The sequence below is a fragment of the Leptopilina heterotoma genome, unplaced genomic scaffold (genome assembly GCF_015476425.1).
Source record: "Leptopilina heterotoma isolate Lh14 unplaced genomic scaffold, ASM1547642v1 Lhet_297, whole genome shotgun sequence".
In the NCBI taxonomy this organism is placed as follows: domain Eukaryota; kingdom Metazoa; phylum Arthropoda; class Insecta; order Hymenoptera; family Figitidae; genus Leptopilina; species Leptopilina heterotoma.
This window is the reverse complement of record NW_025111001.1, coordinates 339331-366232: the sequence shown is the minus strand read 5'-3', so window position 1 is coordinate 366232 and position 26902 is coordinate 339331. Positions and strand designations below refer to the sequence as shown.

At 27.3% G+C, this 26902-nt stretch overlaps 1 protein-coding gene across 2 annotated transcripts; it reads right to left on the bottom strand.

The window, feature by feature from the left end:
* Positions 1-39: 39 nt before the first annotated feature.
* LOC122504414 lies at positions 40-26214 on the bottom strand. Of its 2 annotated transcripts, none has more exons than XM_043615524.1 (2): positions 26106-26214; positions 40-5487 (listed from the first exon to the last, which is right to left on the bottom strand). In XM_043615524.1, the coding sequence occupies exon 2, from the start codon at positions 5414-5416 to the stop codon at positions 1925-1927; it is 3492 nt and encodes a 1163-aa protein (XP_043471459.1). In that variant the 5' UTR covers positions 5417-5487; positions 26106-26214; the 3' UTR covers positions 40-1924. The 2 variants fall into 2 exon arrangements, with proteins under 2 accessions (XP_043471459.1, XP_043471458.1); XM_043615523.1 differs by lacking the exon at positions 26106-26214 and adding an exon at positions 9923-10428.
* Between the last annotated feature and the right edge of the window lie 688 nt (positions 26215-26902).

Below are 26902 nucleotides of genomic sequence, written 5' to 3'. Positions count from 1 at the left end.
CTTTTACTATTTTCGGGGTAAGAATTACTGCGTTTAAAGTTTTTTGTAAAAATTAGTAAAGTTTACTTCAAATGTAGTAAAATTTACTTTTAAAAAAGTAAAATTTACCAGCAGTTATGTGCAGAAGTTCCTGATAGTTTTGATTTTATTTTCAGAGTAAAAATTGCTGTGTTCGAAGTTCTTTTTAAAAATTAGTAAAATTTATTCCAAAAATTGTAAAATTTACTTCGAAAATATTAAAATTTATCATAAAAAATGCGCAGAAGTTGCTGATAGTTTTGGTATTACTTTGAAAATAGAGTAATAGTTATAGTTTACTCATATTTTCTAAGCAGTAAATTTTAGTACTTAAAATCATTCTCTCAAGACTTATTCAGTCAAAAATTGTACTAATTTATTTTTAGTGGATTGAAAGTAAGATTTATTTTTTACGCTACGTTCAGAACTTTGTGGATCATAAAAATAAAAAAAAAAAATAAATACAAAGTATTTATATTAAATTTATTTTGTGTAAAGAGAAACCGCATTTAACTTAATTACATTAATTAAAATGTTGATCGTTGCGTGCGTGCACGGGAGAAATACTTGAATATTTTAAATGCTCCAGTTAATTTTCTAGACATTATATAATTAGTGCATCAGATGTTAAACGAAATTGTACAAATATAAAGCGTTAAAATCTAGATAATACATTTAAACCCTCTCTTTACATCCCTGTAATATGTTTATAATTTTACTATTTATTTAAATTTTCAATATCCATTTTTTTCCCGTGTCGATAAATATGGTTTTTCTTAGGTTTTTTTCTTTATCTTCTCTAGAGACTAGCTTTTGCTTGACTAGATTACTAAATTAATAGAGCGTTCTTTATTACATTCTCATTTTTTGGTCATTTTCATGTCAATATTTTAAAGGGAGATCATTTCTTTTTTTTATAAAAAACTTGGGACTTTTATATCATACAATTTTTTCAAATATATTTCAAATATATTTTTCGATTATATTTAATAATGGGTTGGCTGTGTATAATATTGTACTTTTGTTACTGGGTTATACTGTGTTCACCCTGAGTTTGTTAGTTTTTGCTCCTTGATATTCTCTAAATTTTAAGTCTTAAATATTATCGGTATTTCTTCTTCTTCTTTTTTTTCCTTCGTAATTATTATAAGACGGGATTATTTTTAATGTCGTATTTATATTGATAACAATGGTATTTATTGCAAAATCTATCCGATCTCTATTGTTCCCGTACGAAAAATATTCTATAGTTTTTATATTAGATTTTTTTCTTGTTATTTTAATTATATAAATCTTGGTCTTATTATGTAAATTGGCGCTTAGTTGAATAAGGTTCGACTATTATTATAATATATTGATAGAAATGAAATATCTCTGCGTTAGAAAAAAAAGGAAAGGGGAATTATTTGGTTTTTAGAGAAGAAAATTTGTCGATCTTCCCTGAAGAGAGGGGCCCCGACGTTATATTTAAAATAGGAACTTTGTCTCGATCACTCAATCAATCTTAATTATAATTTATATTTACAACTATAACATCGCGATTAGAATATATGTATTACAATAAATTTTTTTTTCTACGGGGCCAATTAGTTTTTAATCGAGGGATGATCGATTTATTTATTTTTTTTTGTACAATTATACGTATACCGAGTTAATGAAATAGAAACGATCAAAAAAACTAATCAGAATGAGGGTTTTCTTAAAAAAATACTATATTCTCATTGGCAATTTAGGAACAAATACCGTGTGCTCTAATTTTAACGAGGTGCAATCTGGACCATCGTTTTTTTTTCTAAATCTTGAAAGAAAAATGTGCAATTTTCTTTCTTAGAATTTTTTTTCCAAAAAATTGATGTTAGGCATATGGCGCAAAAGAGAAAATTGTTCTTCCTGAGAAAAGTTGATTTTATGCGGGACTTAAGGTGAATGATGCCGTGAGAGAACCACTGACTCGAGCCTTAACTGGTAGGTAGACTAAGGCCGGAGCGAAACGTTTGGATCCGGATTCTTCGCCGCCAGTTGTACTGCAATCTTGCGCTGATGATAGAAATTGTTGTTCTTCGATTAAAAATGGTTGCATTATTGTTTTCTCGGGATTTGAGTTCATGTCCTGAGGCATTGCGTAACTTGCTGGAACTTTGTGCTTATTCGCGACCTCTTTGAGAATTTTGCTCAATTCTGAAATGACACTTTCCGTCGGTTCGCCAAATGCCTTGTGATCCTTCTTGATGTGTTTTTTGATTCGATTTAAATTTGCTGTTGCAAATCCACATTGAGCGCATTTATAGACTCCTTGTGGTGTCACTTGGACGGCAGTGTCGGGTTTCTTTTGGGATGTATCGTTTTCGTTGTTTGTGATTCGTGGACTTTGTTTTTGTTCGTCGGGTTCGTCTTTTGATGATTCGATAATTTTGTCCATGAAGGGTTCTTTTGATTCGAGAATTTTGTCACTGAAGGAGTTGAATATTGGTGGGGGTAGTTGGGAGAGAAAATTTGGGAATTGATGACGAGTTAAAAGATGATGATGAAAGTGATCGGGTTGAGAGAAACTGTTTGGACAAAGAGGACACTGGAGGATCCTCTCGTTTTCGGTAATGTTCTCCTGGGGATTTGTGTGCGATCTTTCGTGTAGGAAGAGAAAGGGTAGAACTGTCGTGGTGAAGTTACAATAGGAGCATCTGTAGTTCTTGGATTGTTGATCCTCGGTTGATGAGCCGAATAGATTGGAGAGAACTTGATTGCCGAGGGAGGAGAGATCGGGGACTTTGTTTTGGGCCGATTCGAAGCCGTTGGGGATTTTTAGATTTGAATTTGTTGAGGGAATGCGAGAGGTACCGGGTAAGCGATTATTTTTCGTGTGAGACGCTTGGTACTGTTGTTCGAGTTCCTTCCATTTGTCGACACCGAGTTTTCCGTGATCGCTCAGGAGGTGAGCTTTGAGCCATTTGATGCTTCGAAATCGTCGGTTACAGATGGGACAGACTTCGGTGAAATGAGTGAAATAGCGATGATTTAAATCGCCTAATTGTTCTGGTTTTAGTGATGAGTCGTCTGGAATTGTGGCTTCGAATGCATCGGGTTTGCTGTTTGTGGAGAGATTTGAGCCCTCTTCGATAATCCCGTGTGTGTTGTGCTTGTGGACTCGTAAAAAGTACTTGGAGCAGAGTTCCTTGTTGCAGATGTTGCAAATCACGCCACCGATCTGTGCTCCATTTTCGATTTCGATGCCATGCATTCGTTGCATGTGGGTCTTCATGAAGTACTTGTTGCAGAGTTCTTTGTTGCAAATTTCGCAGTAACTGGAAGTTGGGGTTAGTGATGAGGATTTGCGTTCAGGTGTTGGTACGGATGAGGTTGGTGTTGTGGGCATTGAAATCGATGGTAACTGAGGGAGGGAATTTAAATCACTAGTTGAGACTGATTTGTGGTCTTCGGATATATGTTTTCTTAGAGCATCCTGATTGGGATATTCTTTTTCGCAGAGGGTACAGAATGTCGTTGTACTAAGAGGTGTCAGGGACTTTTCTCGACTGTGAGATGGAGAACTAGGCTCGTCCGATGTGATACCATGCTCCGTCATGTGGTTTTTTAGGGTTGCTTTTGAATCGCATTCCTTACCGCAAACGAAGCAGGGGAAAATTTTGTTTTCGATGCCATTTAGTTGGAGGATCATGGTTTGTAGTTTTTGGAGATCCTCCGAAATGGAGTCGTTATTTGAAATTGATCGTTGATCTAGAGTGTCGGTTTCGAATTCATTTTTTGATGATGTCTCTTCGTCGGTGGGATGAATTCGTTGGCGATGAGATTCGTAGAGGCCGAGTGTTTGGAAACGTATGCCACATGTGTTGCACTCGTGGTCGTCAGTCGATCGATCGCTGAACTCGGATCCGTTTCCCGATTCGTTGATGATTAGGTTTAGGGGACTGGTTTGCACTTGATGCCAAGTGGCTGCTGAACCGGGGTTTAGTGGTGGTTTCTCGTCTTGGATTATGATACCATGCCTCTTGAATTTGTGTGTACGTAGAAAATATTTGTTACAGTATTCTTTGCAGCAGATTTCACAGAATGCGTCCGGATTTAGGACTCCTAGTTTCCGGAGACGTTCCACGCTGAAATTGGCTTCTTTTGCCTGCTGAATGGCCTGTGGTGAAAGATGCCTTGGCGGTGGCATGAATGAACTGTCTTCCTGCTCGAGTCCGTATTCTTGTTTAAAGAGCATCTCCATCGCTCCTGGACTTTGATACTGTACTTCTCGTTCATCATCCATTGTTTGCATTTGATTCGTCTGATCTGCTGGATCACTGTGAACTGTTTGTTTGTGTTTCATAAGGGATTCTTCAGTTAAAAACATTCTTTGACAAACATCACATGGAATTGTTGGGGATTGTACGGGAACATTATTATCTAGTTTAAGAGCAGGTTCCAATTTGACACTGTTTCCGGGCAATTGTACTGGTAATTGTCCTGCTATTTGTGGAGGCATTTGTCCAATGGGGTAAATTGGTACAGGAGCTCCACCAATTTCGCCGATTGACACTGGATTTGGTGAATCGACGTAAATCCCGTGTTTATTTGCTTTGTGCGTTTTAAGAAAATATTTATTGCAAAATTCTTTATGGCAAAGATCACAATATGCGTCGGGATTGAAAATCCTCATTGGCGCTGGGCCTAAATTTGGTCTATGAATCTGACTAGAATCCGTTAGTGGAAAACCTGGAGGTAATGGTAAATATTGAGGTAGACCTCCGGGGAAATTTGGTAAGGCTGGTAATTTTGGCATCATGTGAATTGAGGCTGACCATTCTTCGTTTGGTTGTTGATTTTGTGATGATTGCACCTGCTCTGCGAGCCACGGGGAAGCTAAATTTTTCATTTCAATATTTGGGACATTAACTAAATTAAGGGACTGATCTAATTGATTGATCGTTTCTATTTTCATTTGAATTTGACTGCTTCTTGAATGTGGTGATTGACTCTCGGAATGTATTTGGGACGCTACAAGATTGTGCTCGCATTCTAAATGCATATCGAGACTCGCTTTGTCATCGAATGATTGACTACAATACTGACAGCGGAATTCTGTATTTAAATTTTCGTCTTTTATTCTTGGATGACCTTGAAGAGATTCTGCCGCTGGCGAATTCGGCTTACCTTCCGAAACTGCATCCGCATCTGGATCCGCATTCTCGACCTCTTCCTCTGACTCGGGATGATCGCCCAACATTAATGATGTGGGAAATCTCACTGGAGTCGATTGTTTTCGTCTTTTTTTCGGACCCGAAGAATCTGCCTCGCCAAGAAGTCGTTTCCTGGCGTCGCGATCCTCACTGCTCGACCCATCACTGTCCAATTCTGCCGGATCGGGCAGCCTCACTTCCTGGACCACTGTCGACGTCATTCTCGAGTTTCCACTTTTTAGCTCTCGCCTACCTTCTCCGGGTGGCCCCGTTTCTTCTTCGACTCTAATGTCTGAAATCATAGGACGAAATTCCTTGAGTTTTCTTAAATTATAAACTAATTAATTAGGTGGATTTTAGGGAATGAATGATTTTAATTAGTTTATTAAGTTTGGCTGTCAAATAAATCGATTGGTATTAGTTTTGAAAGAGGATTAAAATTGAGAGTGCTCTTAAATTTTGTGTTGTAAATATTGGCAGTGAGTTAGTTGTTGAGTGTCACAAATATTTTTAATGATTTGTTGAGTATTGTAAACATTGAGATGAAGTCGAAGAACTGAAGAAAGATGAAATTTTTCACTATTGTCCGGAATGAAATATTTTGTATTGATATTGATTTTCTGACCATCAAAAATTGCTACAACGTTGAAAAAAAGTGTGTTGAACGATTTCAGCCCTCTTGAATTGGAGGCTGCCACCCCCAATCAGGAATTTGATACTTTATTAATGAATCTAGTTGATGCGATGCCTGTAAGAGGATTTCGAAATTATATTGAGGGGGGTGAGGTTGAAATAAGGTCTCCATGCGCATGGCGGCATTAATTGAGAATGTTATAATGATTTTAGTCGACGAAAATCGAAGTGGAGGGTTCACGCGTCTAACGAGAATTTCGTATACGAAGGGAGAAAAAGAAAACCGAAAGTTGGCGAACGAGACGTGGTGAGACACCCTCGAAAGTGGTTCGATAGGAACACCAACTGAATCAGGGTCCTGGTGAGGGTGACTCATGTCTATATGTGCCTATTCTCTTATACTTGAGAAACGAATTTCTGAAAATCAGTGAAAAATTGTTTTTCAATTTTTCTCGGCAATATTTTTCATTTTTTCGAATCTTTTCGGATGCCACTTTTCTTTATTTAATTGGTTCAATTGACAAAATTCGAAATATTCATACTATTCGATGGTAATAAAAAATTAGAAAATTATAGCTCCTATAATTTATTCTTTTTCGTATTTTTTTCAAACTCGCAATGACAGTTTTTCTGCGGATATCAAATTGAGCCAAAAAAACGAATCAAAAGTGTTGCGAAGCAACGTTTTGATTCGTTTTTTGTCTCAATTTGATATCTGCAAAAAAATTGTAATTTTTTTAAAAGTTGGAAAATTTTGTTACTTTCCGCATTGAATTATTAAAGTAGGATTATTAAAAGATTATTAAAAGATTATGCAAGGATTATTTAACATTTTAAAGCAGGATTAAAGAGACGGAATTCAATTTTGATTAGTTTTTAATTTTTGGCAAATTTTTAATAATCTTATTTGGAAATTTTTAATTATTAATTGAACCCCGAGAATCAATTTTGTATTTTATTTTTCAACGTTTTGAAAGAATTATTGCAGGAGTATATCTTTTAGAAGTTGAATTATTTTTATTTCGATTTCGTGAAATATTGATATTTTAAAATTTTTTATAGTTTCGAAACAGTTTTTAATCATAGTATTTCACTGCACATATTGTTTCTCTGTTTATTCGACTTTAACCTTTATTATCTGAAATTCGATAAGCGAAAAATGAAAAAATTGTCGAAAACAAGTTTCTAGCTAGATTTAATATTTTAATCTCATTATTTTTTATTTTATGTTTATGAGAAAAAAGTCTCGTTTAAAATTGAAAATTCATTAGTGTCTAAAGGTTTACATTTCTTTTTATATCTTTATTATCTTTATTTATTGGTATGAGTCTTTTAGAAATATATTAAAATTTAATTCTTCTTTTAAAAAAAAAGGGAAAATTTAATTAACTTTCTATTTTGAAGTTAAAAGACTTTTTTATGGGAAAATTTATTTCTGGAGTAATTGTAAAGGGAAAGAAATTTGAAATTAATGGAATTGAGAATCAAATTAACTTTTTTAAATTAAATGGATATTTTTAAAATGTAGTTGGATTATTTTTGGGATGTTCTACTTTTTCGTTTTTGATAATGAAATTGCATTGAGATGTTAATTATTTCTGCACTTTATTTATTTTTAGAAAAATAAACCGCGGAAATAATTATCATCTCAAGTAACTTTTTTTAGGTATAAATTTAGAGTGAAATATTTGGTATAGATTTTAAAGAGTACGTTTAAAATTTATATTACTCAATAAAAGTATGGAACTTAGGCACTGGCGAAATAAAATTCTTGTTGGAATTCGAATTTTTTTTGTAATTAGCATTCTTGATCAATACTGATAGTCGAATTTTCTCGCACGTGTTTGTTTAAGCATTGGGACAATTAAAACTTTGACTAATTCAATTCTTAATTTAATTTAATGATATTCTGTGATTAATTATTTAAATTCACTATTAACGGTTTAAGCTCAATGAAATTAAAATTTCTGAACATTCAAGAGAACGAAATTTATTTATTTCTATTTTCAATTAAATTTTTCTTACAATAATTTTGCATTACTATAAAAAAAATTAATTTTAGTTAGTCTCCCATTTTTTTATACAGTTTTAGTTTTGTAACATTGAACTTTTTAATTTTTGCAGTCAGTAACTTGTGAAAATATTTTTAATAACAAATATTTTATTCATTTGAATGTTTAAAACTTGTGGATCGTACAAAATATTTAATTCATTTGAACGTCCAAAACGTTCAAATTATTTATAGTGATTTAATAGTGACTATTAATGATTTAAATTTACTTTCTACTTTTGTAAATTCTGTTAATTGGGAAAGTTTTCTATTCATTAAAATTTAGTGACATGATTATTAATCCATTTTCCATCTATAATATAACAATTATTGTTTTCGTTTAATACTGTAATAAATGTTATTTGCTTTATTTTTAAAGTTGGATAATTTTGTTGAGAATATAATAATATGTTATTGATTTATAAATTAGATTGCTGATCAATTAGGAGTTTATTGATCGTCAAAATATGAAATTAATTTCCATCACTTTAATTACAAATAAGATTTTACTGATCCTTATAATTTCCAATTAATCGGTGCTCTGATAATTATTAAAATTATGCTGATCAGAATAGTTTAGAGTCAATTGTTATTTTAATGATTAGTAAAATATTATTATCGGGTAAATTCACACGTAATCAGAAACAGTGAGAATTTGGAGTTTAAATGTTCGTGAATAGACTGAAATATTGACTAACTTTTTGGAGTAATTTTTAGTCATTATTCTTACTCAGGCTCTCTAAATTTGAATTAGTTAAAATGTTTACTAGTTTGAAATAGTGACTTACTTTTTGCTATTGAATTAATAAATTTTACTGATAAATATTAATTTCTACTAAAATTTATTAGTAATTTTACTGAAAAATATTAATTTTGATTAAAATTTATTAGTAATTTTACTGAAAAATATTAATTTCGACTAAAATTTATTAGTAATTTTACCGAAAAATATTAATTTTGACTAAAATTTATTAGTAATTTTACTGATAGATAATAGTTTCTATTAAAATTTATTTGTAATTTTACTGATAGATATTAATTTCTACTAAAATTTATTAGTAATTTTAGTGATAGATATCAATTTCTACTAAAATTTATTAGTAATTTTATGAATAGATATTAATTTCTAAGAATTTATTAATAATTTTACTAATAGATATTAATTTTTACTACTTTATTACTAAAATTTACTAATTGAAAAGCAAAGAGTCAGTCACTATATTAAAATTAGTAAACATTTTTACTAATTCCAATTCAGAGAGAGAATGATACATAATGTTTAATCAGTGACAAATATTAATTTTCAATCAGCGACAATTAATTGTTAATGAGTGATAATTAATAGAATTTTCGCACTGATTCAGATTAAGAGAGAAATAAAATCGAATTAAAATCTCTTGTTAAATTTATGATCCTAGTTTTGAACGTTGAAATGAATTTTCAGAAGTAAAACAAATTAAAATTGAATTAAAAACATTTTAAAAAATTACTCAGTGCTATAAAAATTTAAAGCTTAAATTTTACATCTAGAAACTATAAATTTTTTTTATAGGGACGAAAATTATTGTAATAAAATTTAATTTTGAAGAAGTAAATTAATATCATTTGTTTGAACTTTCAGGACTTTTACTATTTTTAAATTTGCTAATCAGAAAAATCTACTAGCAACATTTTTTGCTCCGAAAACACTGATTGGTAAAATCTGATAGTTTTTGGAATCTGCCAATATACATAATTTTTTGGATTAAGAATTTAAGTTTGAATTCAAGTTTCAATTGTATCAAATTGAATCGAATAGAATTCAATTTTCAAATTGAAAGAATAGAATTGAATAGAATAGAATAGAATTAAATAAAATTGAATAAAATTTAATTGAATCGAATTGAACTGAATTAGAAATAGTTTTGAATCAGTTAAAGTGACAACACTGCGAGAAATGAATACAAAAAAAAAAGTTTTTCGGAGTAATTTCAAATATAATTAAATTTCATAGTTTAGAATTGAATTTTCACACGTGAAAAAGATCAACAGATCATTTTCTTACCCTAGACTAGGTAAATGAATGTCGATCACAATCATCATCATCTCCAAGCTTGAAACTTCTGTTTACTGTCACTTTCACTTTTGTAATAAATCCCTTTGGTTTGCCGGTGTCTCTGTTGACAATAATGTACCTTTCTCCAAGAATTAGTTGCACTGTTTAAACTCTCCCGCCACATGTTTTCGGAGCGTCACACAAAAAACAATAACTGTCACGACACATGGATTTGAAAAATTGTTCACCGGCGAGATATGCGAGATGCGAACGAACCCTTCTCTCGTGTTCACTCTCTCTCTGTGTGCTTGACGTTCTATATTATAAAAAGGTCTCTTTCGAAAAACTCTCTCTCTCATTCTGGGAGAGCCGGTATATCGAAAGAAGGGCGTTATCGGCACGTGGCAAGGAAATGGTGGGGCAGCTGGGGGATCATCTAGTCTAGTGGATGTCACTAGCCCGCAGGAACGGGGGGGATCACCGATTGGCGCGGACAATGGTCAGTGCGCACACTCTCCTTGCGAGCGAACAGGTATTCTTGTGTCAAGTGGGGGATAAGGGAAAAGAAATAAAAAAGACGACGAAGAAGGAAAAGAATGCCAAGATTCAACTCTGGTTAAAAGGGAGGGGAATATGAAGGAAGAACAGTCGGAAGAAGAGAGAAAAAGTGGATGAAGAAGAAGAGGAAAAAAAAATGTGTGTATATAAAAGTAAAAGGACCACTTTTACGCGCTCAATGTTTGAATGTTTGTCCTTTTCACCAGGTTTTTTTTTCTTTTTTTGGGAGTGAGAGTGAATGTGTGAGGAGCGGAGCGGACACGGGCACACGCTTCTACCCGACGTCTTGCTCGTGCCGATCTGTCATACACCATTTCTGTCCCTTCCGCCGATCCAAAACTTGGCTCCCCTTCCATTTTACCCTCCCTTTCGATCCCTTCTCCCGTCATTATGATTATATGCGTTTTCTGGAAAATTTAGACGATTCATATATATATATATTCACATGTATAGGGAATAGAGACGAGGATTATCCATATATGAGAGTGGAGAGGGTAGGGGGATATTTAATTTTATCTCGAATTTATCCCATGTGGTCAAAATTACAACTTGAACATTTTTCGAAATAATGAATTTTTATTATTTTCGATTTGGGAAGATTTTCAAAATTTCCCAGATCGAAAATAATAAATAAAAAAAATTACTTATGAAAAAAACTTCATCTGGACCAACGATATGTTTATCTAGAATAGTGAAAGTTTTAACTGAAATAAATAAAAATTTCGCTAAAATAGTTAAATTTGTATATTTGTTAGAAGGAAACAGTTTTTCCGCGTTTAAAATCCAAATTTTCAATTCTACTCTCTAAATTTGAATCAGTTAAAAATAACTGATTTAGAAGCAAAAAGTTAGTTACTAATTCAAATAGTAAAATTTCTACACGGAAACAAATATAAAGTAACTTTTACTACTTTTATAGTAAAAAATTTCTGGTAATTTTGACTACTTTTGGAGTAAATTTTGCTACGTTCGAAGTAAATTTTACTAATTTTTATAAATATATGTACTTTGAAAGTAGTAAAAGTTACCAAAAATGCTATACCAGAAATGTTTTACTATAAAAGTATAGTAAAAGTTACTGTATATTTTTCTTCGTGTATTGACATTTAGTTAAAAATAAATGATTATCAGTTAAAAATAAGTGATGTTTTAGTAGATTTTTTTAAACTGATTTAACCATTTTGCACGTATTTTTTTTACTGAAAATCAATTATTTTTTCATTAAAAGTCAGTTTTTTCTAACTGATTTACAAGAAAAAAGTCAGTCACTGATTGTCAGTTAAAACTAAGAAATTTAACTCAGAAAAAATGACTAATTGTTAGTCTCCAAATCTGAATTGGAGAAAAGTTACTAATGAAATAACGAAAAGTCGTCCACCAAATGAATTAGAAATACTTTTACTGGGCAGTCAGTGAAATTTTACTAATTATTATTAGAATTTTACTGACAATTAGTGAAACTATTTTATTAAAAGTCAAAAAAGTAGTTTTCAGTCATATTTTACGAATCAAAATCAAGAAACTTGTTTTACTTGGAAATGATTAACAGTTAGTGAAATTTAGTATTTGTTAGTAGAATTTTGTTAATTCAGATTTAGAGAGTACTAAATATTTATTCGTCTTATAGTAGAATTTTACTAATTGCTATAGTTATTTGATTCACTAAGTGCATTAATGAAACTTTTTGAAAAAAAACTTGAATTTTAACTGACTTTTAATAAAACAGATCTACTAAATATAAGTAAAATTCTACTGAAAATTAGTAAAGTTATTGTAATAATTAGTATAATTTTACTGACACCTAGTAAATTTGGACTAACAATTGAAAAAATGTTAAATTGTTTTCTTGAAAAATTATAGTAAGAATTATTAAAATTGTACTGATTGTTTGAAAAATTATACTAAGAATTAGATAATTTCACTGATTGATAGTAAAATCAGACAAAAATTAGAAAAATTTTGTGGGTTGTTAGTAAAAATTATACCTACTCAGAATTAGTAAAATTATTCACTGATTGCTAGTAAAAAATGCTAAAAATAATAAAATTATTTTGACAATTAGGAAAATTTTACTGATTGTTAGTAAAATTAAACTCCGATTTAGTAAATTTATTTACTGATTGCTAGTAAAATTAGACTAACAATTAATAAAATGTTATATAAGTAAATATAAAGTTAGTAAAGTTTCAGTAAAAATTAGAAAGATTTTACTGAATGCTAGTATAAAATTATTTTTAGAATCAGTAAAATGTTACTGATGGCTAGAAAAATTATACTTACAATATTAGTAAAATTATTCTGATTGCTAGCAAAATTACACTAACAATTAATAAAAATTTATTTATTGCTAGTAAAATTTCATAAACAAATTAGTAAAATTTTACTGATAGGTAGCAAAATTATACTAACACTCAGTAAAATTTCAGTGATTGATTGTGAAAGTATACTCAGGATGAGTAAAATTACAGTAAGATTTAGTAAAGTTTTATTGATAGGTAGTAAAATTATACCAACAATTAGTAAAATTTCACTGATTGCTACTAAAATTTAATAGTAGAATTCTTTAGAATGTAATAATTGCTATAAAAATTGGCCTTTATTCAATAATTATGATTTTTGTATATTCAAAATTTTTCTTTGGGTTTTAAATCTTTAGAATGGTTTTGGCTTTAATTAACAGCAAAGCTTATAAATATGAATCAGTGAAAAATTAGTGAAATTTTACGAATTCATAGGTTTATTTTTGCATTAATTTAAAGTGACTTTACATTACTCAAATTTCACTCATTGAGATATAATAATGAATTAATTAATTGTATTCTTTTGATTTTAATCAGTCATTTTTTACTGATTTGACATTTAAAAAAAATACTGACAACTTGCAGTTACTTTCTAATGGTTAACTTAAATTTTCAAGATACGTCACTGTAATTTTCAGTCATTTTTTAATTGTCCAATCAGTGAAAAATAACTGACATTTTAGTAATTTTTAAAAATTTTAGACAAATTTCACTGATCTTCGGTGAAATTTTACTGATTCAAACTTAGAAATTATTAACTAATTATTAAATAATAATTAAAATTATTAAAATAATAGTTAATGAAAATCCACTAATACCATATGAATCAGTGAAACTAGACTTATTTAAATTTGAAAGAGTGATAAATGCTTTGAGTTGAATTTTTGTTTTGGATATATGTAGTATAAAGGATCTTAAAAATGTCAGTGATGTACATAAATCTTTCTCGTCATTAAAAAATTAAAAATCGTTGATCAATTTTGATATTGGATTTTTAAAGGTCGCCTCTTATTTTCTTTATGAAAAAGTGATTGAATTTCTATAAAAACTTTCAAATTAAAAATTTTTGCTCTCATTTATCAGCGATAGATTAAAATTTTTCTTTGTAGTTTAAAAATAAATTCAAAGAACTGGACGATTGAATGAAAAATAATTGAATATTCTTTACGTGTCTATTCGGATTTTGTAGCAGTGATTGTTAAATATACCCCTCGAATGAATGCAGACAATTTGTGGCATTATATTTTGATTAATTTAAATTTTTCCTCTGAGTAGATGAAGGTATATTGTGTATTTGTAGGGATTAAACACATTTGTGTTGAAAAATTCGAAGCAATGGGAAAAATAAAAATTAATTAACGTTCGCCAATATAAGACGATATGAAGAATGACAAAAAAGGGATATGAACGTGGAAATCGAATTTTCGAAATTGACAGCAATTTTGAGGATTTAGTCAGTCTCGATGAAAAGGACAGCATCAACAGTATTGAATGCTCGATAAGGGACTAGTAGAATGGAAATTGGATTATGCGAGGGTTGAAAATAGAGGGTTGGGTTATCCAAGGTAGTGTAGTGTGTTGTGAGGAACTGCGGTTCTGTATGCCGCGACGTAATCATTTGACAGATTCTCCGAAAATAGTCGTAAATACGCCCGTATGTTAGAAATTTTGTTGAAAAAAAGGTATATATCCCCTTTTTTTGCAGTTGGCGCAATCGGCTCCACTATAGTCATAGAACGCATCATCCAACAACACAAATATATTTATAAATCCCACCCCCCAGGAGAAAGGGGAGTTTTGTGGAAGAATGAAACTTTGGCTTTTCAAACCAGGAAACGGGTGATTGAGAAAAACATGTTATTTTCGGAATAATGAAGAGAATGAATTTTTGAATAGGTTTATGGTCAAGTCATGATGATGAAGAATCGTAAATCATTCCCGAGGAATGGCAGGTTGTCGAAGTAAAATTTTCTACGTTTAATTTTAGTTCCAGTCTTGAATTAATGTTGAAATTGACAAATCTCTTTTGATCCGCAATGTTGGAATTGTCTGAATTGTTTTTCAATTATTTTTAATGTTCTGAAATTCTTGATTTTGGTTCAATTAATGTTATATTTCGGTATTTTGTTTACACTGTAAGAAATGGAGTTAATATTCAACTCTCAATGGGATTACTTTGACTTTCATTTCTACTTTGATTTTGATGTTCACTTTAACTTTGATAAAATTTTATTTAACCTTCGTTTTCATTTTGATAGATTCTTTTTTTAAACTTCTATTTTCACTTTCAACTTGGCAAATTTCTATTTTTAGTTTTACTTTGATAGAAAGTGCGAAAATAGAAATTTGGCAAAATGAAAGTGAAAACAAAAATCTAACAAAGTGATAAATTTTTATTTAACCTTCATTTTCATTTTGATAGATTCTTTTTTTAAACTTCTATTTTCACTTTCAACTTGGCAAATTTCTATTTTTAGTTTTACTTTGATAGAAAGTGCGAAAATAGAAATTTGGCAAAATGAAAGTGAAAACAAAAATCTAACAAAGTGATAAATTTTTATTTAACCTTCATTTTTATTTTGATGGATCTTTATTTTTTTTACTTCTACTTTCACTTTCAACTTGATAAATTTCTATTTTAACTTTCACTTTGATAGAAGTAAAAAATTTGACAAAGTGAAAGTGAAAACAAAAATGTAACAAAGTGTTAAATTTTTATTTAACCTTCATTTTTATTTTAATGGATTTTTATTTTTTTACTTCTATTTTCACTTTCACTTTAATAGAAATAAAAAATTTTCGCAAAATAAAAGTGAAAACAAAAATCTAATAAAGTGATAAATTTTTATTTAACCTTCATTTTTAGTTTGATAAATTTTTATTATTTTTCACTTCTATTTTCACTTTCAAATTGATAGAATTCCATTTTCACTTTCACTTTTATAGTCAAAGAAAATAAAAATTTTTCAATATGAAAGTGAAAACAAAAAAAAAACAAACTAAAAATGAAAGGCAAAAAAAAATTGTCAAAGTGAAAATGAAAGTAAAAAAAATTGTCAAAGTGAAAATGAAAATAAAAGTACAAAAAAAATCAATTAATGTGGAAGTTAAAGCGATAATGAAAGTAAAAATAAGAATTTATAAAAGTGAAAGTGAAAATGAAAGTCAAAGTAGAAATTAAATTATACATAATTGACCCTCTGAATGTTTTTTCAATTTTTTTCAAGTTGTGAAATTTTCGATTTCTTTGAATTCAATTTGGTACTCAAATATTTTATTTGCACTCGAAAAAAGGAAAATAAAATTCAACTCCCAACGGGATTCTTAAAAAGGTCGCACACGTTTCGGAGTTTATAGAAAATAGAGTAAAATAAGTTAAGAATTAATTCCTCTCTCTAAATTTTAATAAAGTGAAATTTTACTTATTTTAGACTTAAAGAGCTTTACACTAAAAAAATAAAATTTTAACTCCAAACAGAATTTTTTAAAAGTCACAACCTTTTTGGAGTTAAAAGAAGGGGAAAAATTTAGAGATTTCAAATTGTACTTTTTTTTACTCTTTAAATTTGAATTAGTAAAAATGTTTACTATTTTGAATTAGTGACTGATTTTTTGCTTTTGGGTTAGTAAATTTTACTAATAAATTATAAGTAGTATTTTTTGCTTTTGAGTTAGTAAATTTTACTAACTAAAAAGCAAAAAATTAGTCACTAATTCAAAATAGTAAAGATTTTTTAAAAAATATTTATTTCTAATAAATATTTTGTATGAATAAATATATTTATTAGGAAAATTTAGTGACTGATTTTTTGCTTTTGAGTTAGTAAATTTTACTAATATATTAGTAGAAATTACTATTCATTAGTAAAATTTACTAATTCAAAAGCAAATAGTCATCAGTCACTAATTCGAATTAGTAAATATTTCTACTAATTTGAATTAGTTGTAGTGAAATTTTTTTTAACTATTATTTTAATAATTTTAATTATTATTTATTACCCTCTAAGTTTGAATATCAGTGACTCTTTTAATAAAAAAAACAAAAAGAGTTAACCATTAACTCTTTTTGTTTTACTCTTGTTTATACAGTTTTTAAGTCACTTTTGGAGTAATTTTTAAACTCAAAAAATTTTACTCCTGCTTCTTTAATTAAAATTTTTTACAGTGAAAATTGAAGAACGAAACACTATAAAAAATGAAAATTGGAGTTGGAGGTCTCACTTTTTTGGAGTTAAAGCAAAAGGAGTAAAATTTAGAGAGTTAAAAATTTTCTCCTTTTTTTAACTCCAAAAAGGTGCATTGGTGCATATTTTATTAAATTCCACTGGTAGTTAAAATTGTACCCTTCTTTTTAAAATTTAACATTTTTTTTACAGTGCAATTGTGTAAAAAGTAAAATTGAAAAATTATTAAAAAAAATGTTTTTTTAAATTCTAATTTAAAAAATCCAATTTAAGAATAGAATTGATCTTGAAAGAGTTGATGAAAGTGCGTCCGAATAAACATTTTCTTCGCATACTATGAATAAAAATGCAAATATATTCAGTTCACATATAAATTTCATCTCTAGACAATTGACTCGTGTGTATAAATTTATTCTCGACTAGAAAAAAAAGGGCGCATTGAAATCCTTTTCTCTTCTATGTATAAAGTTTCTCGAGACTTATTTTATTAAAAAAAGAAACTTGAAGTTCCTTTTGATACCAGGGATAAAAATATCTCTCTATCTCTCTATATTTATATAGTTTTTTTTTTGTTTAATTGAGAAACGCGTGTTGGATTGAAAAATGAAAAGAGGAAACGTTTCTAATATCCGGAGACTGATAGAGAATAATAATGACGAGAGACGTGTGCGAGAATAGTATATAAGGGCTATATTAGATTTCTTGAATCACGTATTTGGCATTTCGCTTTATTCCTCGAGCGTTTCCTCTGATTCCTTTTCGAGTTTCAAGTGAAAGGATCAGGTAGGGGTAGGTGTATAGGGGCAAAAGTTTTTCTTGTACGATCTTGGTGAGAGTTCGCGAGGCAATGTCCAGTTTGTGTATATGTGTATTATTTTTTTTCTCCTATAATACGTATATATATATATATATAGACGTGAAATGCTTTAGGCGTGTGAGTTTCTTTGTGTAAGATTTCTAGTAGAGGCCTATTGATCGAAGCTGCTCGTACTTTGGTGTCCGGCACACGCGCATAAGTCTTCCCGTAAACAAGACAAATATCATCGTTGCCCGTCCTGAAAATCCATCTCTTCTCTCTCTCTTGCTCATTCTCTTTGCCCTTCAAACAGGGGGTAACAAAATTTCGTTCCCCGACTCGCGAGCCATCCACCTCAAACTACCCAACTCACGCCATATTTGAAACTATGGCAACGCGCGGAAGAATCTCAAACCGAGGAAACTCACTTTTATGGTATAATTCGACGAACCATTGGTAATAACTTTAGTCTTAAGAAATCTCGACGAGATTCCCTCTCAACAATATCCGAAATAAATTGCACTGAGGATTTCAATTTTTTTGCTTTTTAATTAGTAGATTTATTATTTGTTTATTTTTTTATTATTATTTGTTACTTGATTACTTTGTGGTTATTATTATTTGATTATTTTTGGTTATTATTATTCAATTATTTGCAGTTTCTCTTTTTGTCAAAGTGAATTTTTTTTTTGTATTTTATTGAATATGAAGTTGTCGTGAAATTAGACTTAGACTCCGATCGAGTGCAGAGTCTTCGATTGGATTTTTTTAGATGAATCTTTTTTCACTTATAAAGTTTATTATTATAAAATTATTTATAAGATGAAAATTATTAATTATTACCTATTAATAATTATTATTCGATTTAATATTTTTTATTATTTAATTATTTGTAGTTCCTCTTTTTATAAAAGTGAAATTTTTTCTTGGTATTTTATTGAATAAGAAATTGTGAAATTTTTATAGTAATTTTTTGAGAGGAATTCAATGCGGCCATAAAAATTGCCGAATGAAAAAATTAACATTTACAAAAGTTTTAGCATTATTTAAAAAAAGTAGTTTTCAGGTTAAGAATTTAAAAAAAATATGATTATTATTAAATTTTATTATACGAAAACTCATTTGTTTTTTTGTAACTAATTTCAGAGCATAAAAAAATGAGTTTTCGTATAATAAAATTTAATAATAATCATGTTTTTTAAATTATTAACCTGAAAACTATTTTTTTTTTGTTTTGAAAAAATGCTAAAACTTTTGTAAATATTAATTTTTTCATTGGCCAATTTTTTTATGGATACAAAAACATATTTTCTACAAAATTACGTGTGGATTTTAAAATCTATCAATTTTTAGAAAAAATAAAACTTCAAAAAGGGTCAAAATATTATCTGATCAATTTTTTTATGACCATTGAATTCCTCTCAAAAAATTACTATAAAAATAATTTTATTAAATAATTAATTATTATTCTCATATTTTTATTGATGATTTTTTATTTCATTGTTATTGTAGGTCATCTTTTTTTTAATTTGTTTTACTTTTTTTTTGATTTTGACAAAAATTTTATTTACCTAAACTCAAATTTGGATATAAGAAATAGAAAAAATTATATTATTCCAAACAATATAATTTGATCTATTATATTATAAACAAATTATGTTACAATAATTTTGAACGTTTAAGTAAATGAAATATTTTTTTAGGATAAAACTTTTCGAAAATTATTACTGGTAAGAATTGAAAAACGCAAATTAAATATTTTGAAACTTTTATAAATTCTTTTTTAATACGTAGCGCAATATTATTAGAATTTTAGTGCAAAAAATAAATAAATTTAATAGTTTGACGAATTTAAATAAATTAAATAAAAATTATTTTGAAAACTTTATTTTTTAAAGTAGGCTAAACAATATTATTGTAATAAAATTTTAATGTAAAAACTGTAAAAAGTAAATTATTTTCTTTCAATTGTCGTTCAAAATTTTGGAGACAATAATTTTAAATTAGTAATTAAAATTTTTCAAAAGTAATTTAAAAGTACTGAAAGTTGAAAATAATTTCAGTAATTTGAAAAATGTTCTACAAGATTTTTATAGTTTTTTAAACAATATTAAAAAATTGGATATTCTTTGCTCACTGACGTAAAAAAATAAATAATTATGAATAAATAAACAAGAAATAATTATTAATGAGCGCTATTGTAGTTATGAATAATAAAAATATATAAATTATTTAAAATAAATAACAATAAATAGAAATAAATTGAAAAAAAATAAATCTGGGGTACGATTTTGTAATTTGACTTTGACGTCTTTGACTTTCACTCTGACTTTGACATTGACTTTGACGTTGAATTTTATTTTCATTTTGATTTTCAAAGTCTGAGTTGAAGTCAAAATCAGAGTGAAAATGGAAGTCAAAACTCAAAGTTATTTGCAAAGTGAAAATCGAAACGAAAGTCAAAGTCAAATTACAAAATCGCACCAAAGATTCTTACTTAAAACAGTTTTTAACGATCTTATATAATAAAAACGTTATTATCTTAAATTTTATTATTTTATTAAATTATATTAAATAAAACATAATAAAAATAAAAAAATGTTTAAAATAATAAATAAAGTAATAAATAATAGCAATAATAATAACAATACCAGTAAGAGTAATAATCGATAAGAATAAAAATAAATAATCATTAATTAATAGTAAATTAATTTAAAAAAGTTCCTAAGCACTCTAACTTTCAAAGTTTCAAATATCAATTTTTGAAAAATATTATTTCAATTTAAAACCGCCCTTGGGAATTAAATTTTTCTCTTCCCACCACTATTCCCTAAAAATAAATTACATTTTATTACATCCGTTATTTTTTTGTCAAACATTTTATTTTTTTTCCTTTTATAATTTGACTAAATTGCTCGAAAATATATTTTGGAGTCTAATTGATTTTTTTTAATGCTTGTATAAATTAACTATCTGCGTTCAACTTTATATATCGATGAATGACATTTATTTTATTGTTGTCGAGACAATTGAAATATTTCTCAAATAAAATTTGTCCAATTAGAGTAGAATTTTTTTTTCTATTGCTGTCGAGGGCAAATGACATATTTTGTATGCTTATAAAATTTTAATGAAGAATGATTAATGAGAATGTCCAATTTTTGTATAAATTTTTAGTTTCAAGAGGATGATGGGTTTAGTACTCAACAAGTAAATTAATGTATGTTTCATTACTTTTTCCATATTATTGTTCGTGAGGAACATAATTAATAAGAATTGAAACATGATGACATTGAAAACAGGAAGGGGAGTTTATAATCAGGTTCTCGTACATATATGTGTGTAGGGGTTTCGAAGAATCAACAGCTCACCCTAAAAATACAGAGAGGGTGTTTATATACATCGCCTTCTTCCCCATATTTTAAATATTGAATTTAAACCATATGTTTCGCCCTCAATAATAATTGATTCGTGTGTTTTGTACCTTCTATTTGATTTTCGAATACTTTCAAAGTCTCGTGTCGCCCTTTTTTTCGGTTAACGAAATTCAATTAGAATTTGTCAGTTGACGAATGCGTTGATAAAAAATTAAAATAGTGGAGAAAATAAAATGTGAAGCCTCGTTGAAAATAAATACACACGTGGACATAAAATGTAATAAGCTAATTTAAATTGTAAATATTTTATTGAAGGTGGAAAGTGTTCTATTTTATTTTTTTACTTTATGTTTCTTTTTTCTGTTTTTTTATTCTTAAATTTTTTGGTTCGATTTGTTAATTATTATTATATTTATCTTATTATTGAATATATTTACTTAATATATATTATTATCAAATTATATTTACTTAATGTATAATTTTATTAAATTATGTCTACTTAATGTATATTATTATTAATATATTAATATTAATAATATATTAATAATATACACTCAGAAAAAAATACATTTGCTTCAGAGGCTAATAAATTTTCTATTTGTTTCATATAAATTTTATTTGAATTAAAAAAAAATTGTTATTTGAGTCGGAAGGAAATTTTTATTTAGAACAAGTAAATAATCTACAGGGTTACCACAGGTCAGGGAAAAGTCAGAGAATTTTATTAAAAGTACAAAGAGTTGTAGAAATTCAATTATTTTCAAAAGTAATAAAATTCTTCGCAGAAATTTAATTATGTTCAAAAATTTTTTAAATTCTTGTAAAAAATTCAATTTTTCTTATAAATAATAAAGTTCTTCTTCGAAATTCAATTATTTTCAATAATTTTTATAATATTCTTAACAAAATTTCAATTATTTTAAAAAATTTTCCTAAATAAAATTTTAAATTTTCATAAATAAAAAAAATTTTTCAGGATTTCAATTATTTAGGTACAAATTTTTTTATAAATGATAAAATTTTTTACAGAGATTCAATTATTTTCATAAATAATAAAATTCTTTTTAGAAATTCAATTAATTTTTTAAATAATAAAACTCAGTGAAGAATTTTAATTATTTTTAATTCAATTTTAATCGAATTTTTTTAAAAATTTAATTATTTTTAAAAAGTTTATTACAACTCGTCAAAAGAATTTAATTATTTAAAAATTTCTTGATAAAATTCTTTATATTGTATAAAATAATTATTTTATCACTCAGTCATCGTTAATTATTACAAAACATAAAGAAATCGATTACTCCGAGTCGATTTAATTGAAAAAGAAGTTATTGATGTTCTCAAACAATTTTACAATTGAAGAAATTTATAAATAAATGTAATAGAACATTTTTTAGGGTTTCTAAAAATTTTTAAAGATTTAATCAAAATATTTCTTAGTATCAGAGAAAAATTCAAAATTTTCTTTGAAAATCAGGGAAAAGTTAGGGGAAAAAATAAATTTAAAAAAAAAAAATTCTATTATTTAAACAAAATTTTAATAAAAATTTCACAGGACTTCAAATACATACCAATTTTTTTATATATTTCTTCGCACCAATTCAATAATTTTTAATTTTTTAATGAAGTTTCTCCAAATAATTTAAATATATTCAGAGAATTGAAAAAAATTTAATATAGTTCTGAGAAATTCAATTATTTCGAAAAATTTATATAAAATTCTTTTAAAAATTCTATTATTTAAAAAAATGTTAACAAAATTCTATAAAAGATTTAGTTAATAAAATTGCAATTTTAATAAAATTTTCCTATACAATTTAATTATTTTCAATACAATTCTTCTTGAGAATTCAATTATTTTCACAAACAATACATTTTTTATGGGAATTCAATTATTTAAAAAAAATTTGAATAAAATTCTTCGCTGTAAATCTATTATTTTTATAAATAATAAAATTTTTCTTGAGAATTCAATTATTTAAAAAATTTTGATAAAATGCTTTATAAATTTAACAAATTACAATAAAATTGGTCGTAGAATAAAATTATTTACGTAAAATATAACATTCTTCCTAGAAATACAAATGTTGTCAAAAATGTTTGTAAGAATCTTCGAAAGAATTCAATTATTTTCGTAAAAAATAAAATTTTCTTCAAAGCAATTCAATTCTTTTTAAAAATAAACATTTTCACAGGAATTCAATTATTTAAAGAAGAACTTTTTTTTAAATCTTTAAATTTAATAAAATTCTTCACAAGAAATAACAATAACATAAGTAACAAAACTTATTGCAGAACTTCAATTATTTTTTATACAATTTTAAATCTAATGATATAAAATTGCATTTATTCTTAAATTTTTTTTAAAATTCACAGAAAGAATTGAATTATTTTTAAAACTTTTGATAAAATTCTTCATAAAAATTCAATTTTAAGAAATATTCAATTATTAAATAAATTATTTATTTTTGTATGTAGATAATTGAATTCTCGAAAAATTTTCTAATAAAAATTTATTAAAAAATGAATTTCATGTAAAATTTTAGATAATAATTGAATATTAGAAGAGTTATTGTGTGAATTTTTAGAGATAATTGAATTTTGAAAAGGGTTCAAACATGGTCGATTTCTTCATGTTTTATAATAATATTCTCATAAGTTATTGAATTTGAGAATGTTAATTCCTATAGAAAAATAATAATGATTAAATATTTATTTAAAAAAGAAGTTATTAATGTTCTTCAGGGTCAAGGAAAGAGTGAAAATTTTTTCTGGAAATCAGGGAAAAGTCAGGGAAAAACAAAATTAAAGTTTCATGTCAACCCTGATATTATTATGATTATTATTATTATTATTATTTTTATTATTATCTATTATTATTGCTATTATTATCTCTCTAAATTTGAAATAGTTAATAATAACTAATTTGATAATTAAAATTCTGTCACTGATTCAAATAGTAATATTTTACTAATAAAATATTTAATAATAATAATTTATTTTTAGTTAAATTCGCGTTTAGATTACGTCAAAATAATTGAACTTTTCGGTAACTAATTCAATTGGTTCAAATCAACTATTATTGTATAGTAATTTATTTACTAATAATAAGTTACTTTTGAAATCAGATATTTAGAGAGATTATAAAGTAATACAAAGTTTAAAAAGAAATAAAATATTTTTAGAGTATAAAGTTTGTAAGTAGAGTTAATGCAGATGTCAACTAAACATTGATTTGAACATATAAATTTTTGAGGGGAATTTAAATTTTTAATAAGTTGAATAAAAATATTCATTAGGATATATACAGTATAGAGAATTTATAATAGGAATGTGAATGGAAAGGGTAGAATGAGGAAGTAGTTCAGGATCTGCGCAACGCGTGTAGTCGGATAAACACGTGTTGTATTCGCATGCAAAAGACTTCGAGCCACAAGTCGATTCTATAGTCAGTCCTAAATGGAGAGCGTTGTGGTATCTACCGTTTATTCGTTTATCTTTTGCCCATTTATTAAAGCGAAAAAAAAGTTTTTTAACTCTAAAAAAAAAAAAAAAAAAATTGTGTCCTAAAATTACGAGTATTGTCGATATGACCATAATTCGATAGTATGCTTTAGAAGTTGAAGAAAAACCGGTGCGCACGTTATTTGAATGAGTGTTAAAATGTGGATTTTAAAATAGTTAATTTTTTTTATGTTTCTAGTAATACAGGAGTTTGATAACTTTTTGTAAGAGTTGTTATTTTAATTCAGTTAGTTTCTTTGTTTTACTCTATTATATGGACTTTAAATTATGGGGTATGGTATAAAGCACGATGGTATATTGTATAAAGACTAGAAGGAATCATGTTTCAAAACATTATGTACTTGTATATATACGAAGTAGTATAGAAAGTTTTTTTTTTTTTTGCAAATAAAAGTTTCTAAATTTGAACTTCTATTGATTGGATATTTTTAATCGGTCTCCTATAGTTCAGTTTGTGGAAATGGAAATTTTTTTATTCGAGCTAAAACTCTGTTGTTGCTTCTATTATTTTTAGAATAATTTTTCTTCCCTTTTTATTCCCTTAAATAAAATTTAATTTAATACATGTTTTTATAGATTTTATTTTATTAATATTAAAAATAGCGAAGAGGTCATTTTCAATTTGCATATTAAAAAAAACTAACAAAAAATGTTTAGATTTGGATATTGAAATAATTTTTATTTTATTTAAATTTTTGGTTAATTTAAAAAAAGTAGTTAAAATTATTAAATTGTTTTTTGGAAATTAATTTTTAGTTCCAGGATATTTAAAAATATTTGAAATAAAAAAAATAATTTTAGTATAATTATAATAGTAATAATTGCAAATAATTATAATACTAATAATTGCAAATAATATTAATATCAATAATAAAAAAAATAATAATTAATAAAAAAACAATAAAACAAACTATAATTATTAATATAGTTATGATAGTAAATTTACAAATTATAATATTAATATAATTATAGTAACAAATGTTGCGAGTAATAATTTTATTGTAGTTTATTATAAATTCACAAATAATAATAATAATAATAATAATATAAATATAATTATAAAAATAAATATTACGAAATAATAGTAAAATATTGTTTTCGTATATCTGAGATTTAGGAATACGTGAGGCAATTCATTGCATTGTCAACTGGCAATTAGTTGAGGTGTGAAGCGGCATAATCAGCGAAAAGGAAAAGCGTTGTGTGTGAGGTGGGCGTGTGAGTGTGGGAGAGAGATGGAAATAGAATGCGCGTGGTTCAATGTCTTGCGCTTACAGGTACGTGTGTTTATAAATATGTGAACACGTGTACAGGAGAATTCAAATGTAATAATATACATATTAGTGGGAAAATTTAATTTTCCGTCTACTTTTAATGGAATATAAGAAAATAAAGAGAAATTTTCAGAGATGAAAAAAATAATTGCAAAAAAGAAGAGATTCGGCAACTTACGATTGTTTTGGCCATCATCCCACCATAGCAGCCATACTTGATATGAGAAAGTATTCCCACATTGTCCGCTAGGCCATCTACTAATTCCCCCTTACACCCCCGCGTTGATTCAACCATCCCTAAGTCAGTCCTTGCCGGCGCACCCTACCACCCTCGCAAACACGAGCTTTCAAAGTCAGGTCCGACGACCTTAAGGGCGACAACGGGGCTTTCTCGAATTACTGTTTTGCCGAATTTTCCATTTTTGGCTTTTTTCTCTCTGTCCCTCTGCTTTGAATGATACATTCGCTGTACGAATTTCTTGGTGGATTTTTAATTGATTTTGGGTATTTTGAGAGAATTGGGAGCATTTTTTGGGGATATTTGTTGTTTGGAAGTTCTTTTGTTGTTAGGAAGTGCTTTTATTGTAAGGAAGTGGTTTTATTGTTAGAAAGTACTTTTGATGTTGAAAAATACTTTTTCTTGTTAGCAAGTACTGTTTTGCTAGTAAATATTTTTCAGCGTTCGAAATTGTCCAAAAAAGTATATATTTTTTTAAATATTTTAACTGATCGTGTTCAATAAATTATTAAAACTTCATTTTCTGAAGAAGTTTATTCTTTTTAGTAATTTTTGTTATCAAGAACTTTTTGTTAGCAAACACTCAATGATTGAGTTTTTAATTTTTCGAAATGTTTAAATATTCCAAAAAGTGTTAAATAAATTATAAAAACTCTAATGTTACAAAGAATTTATTTGTTAGTAATTTTTTGTTAGGAAGTACTTCTTGTTGTTAAGTACTTTTTTGTTAGCAAATA

What these genes read in the sequence shown, in the direction of transcription:
- LOC122504414 (XM_043615524.1), bottom strand. Translation starts at nt 5,416, where the DNA reads ATGACGTCGACAGTGGTCCAGGAAGTGAGGCTGCCCGATCCGGCAGAA.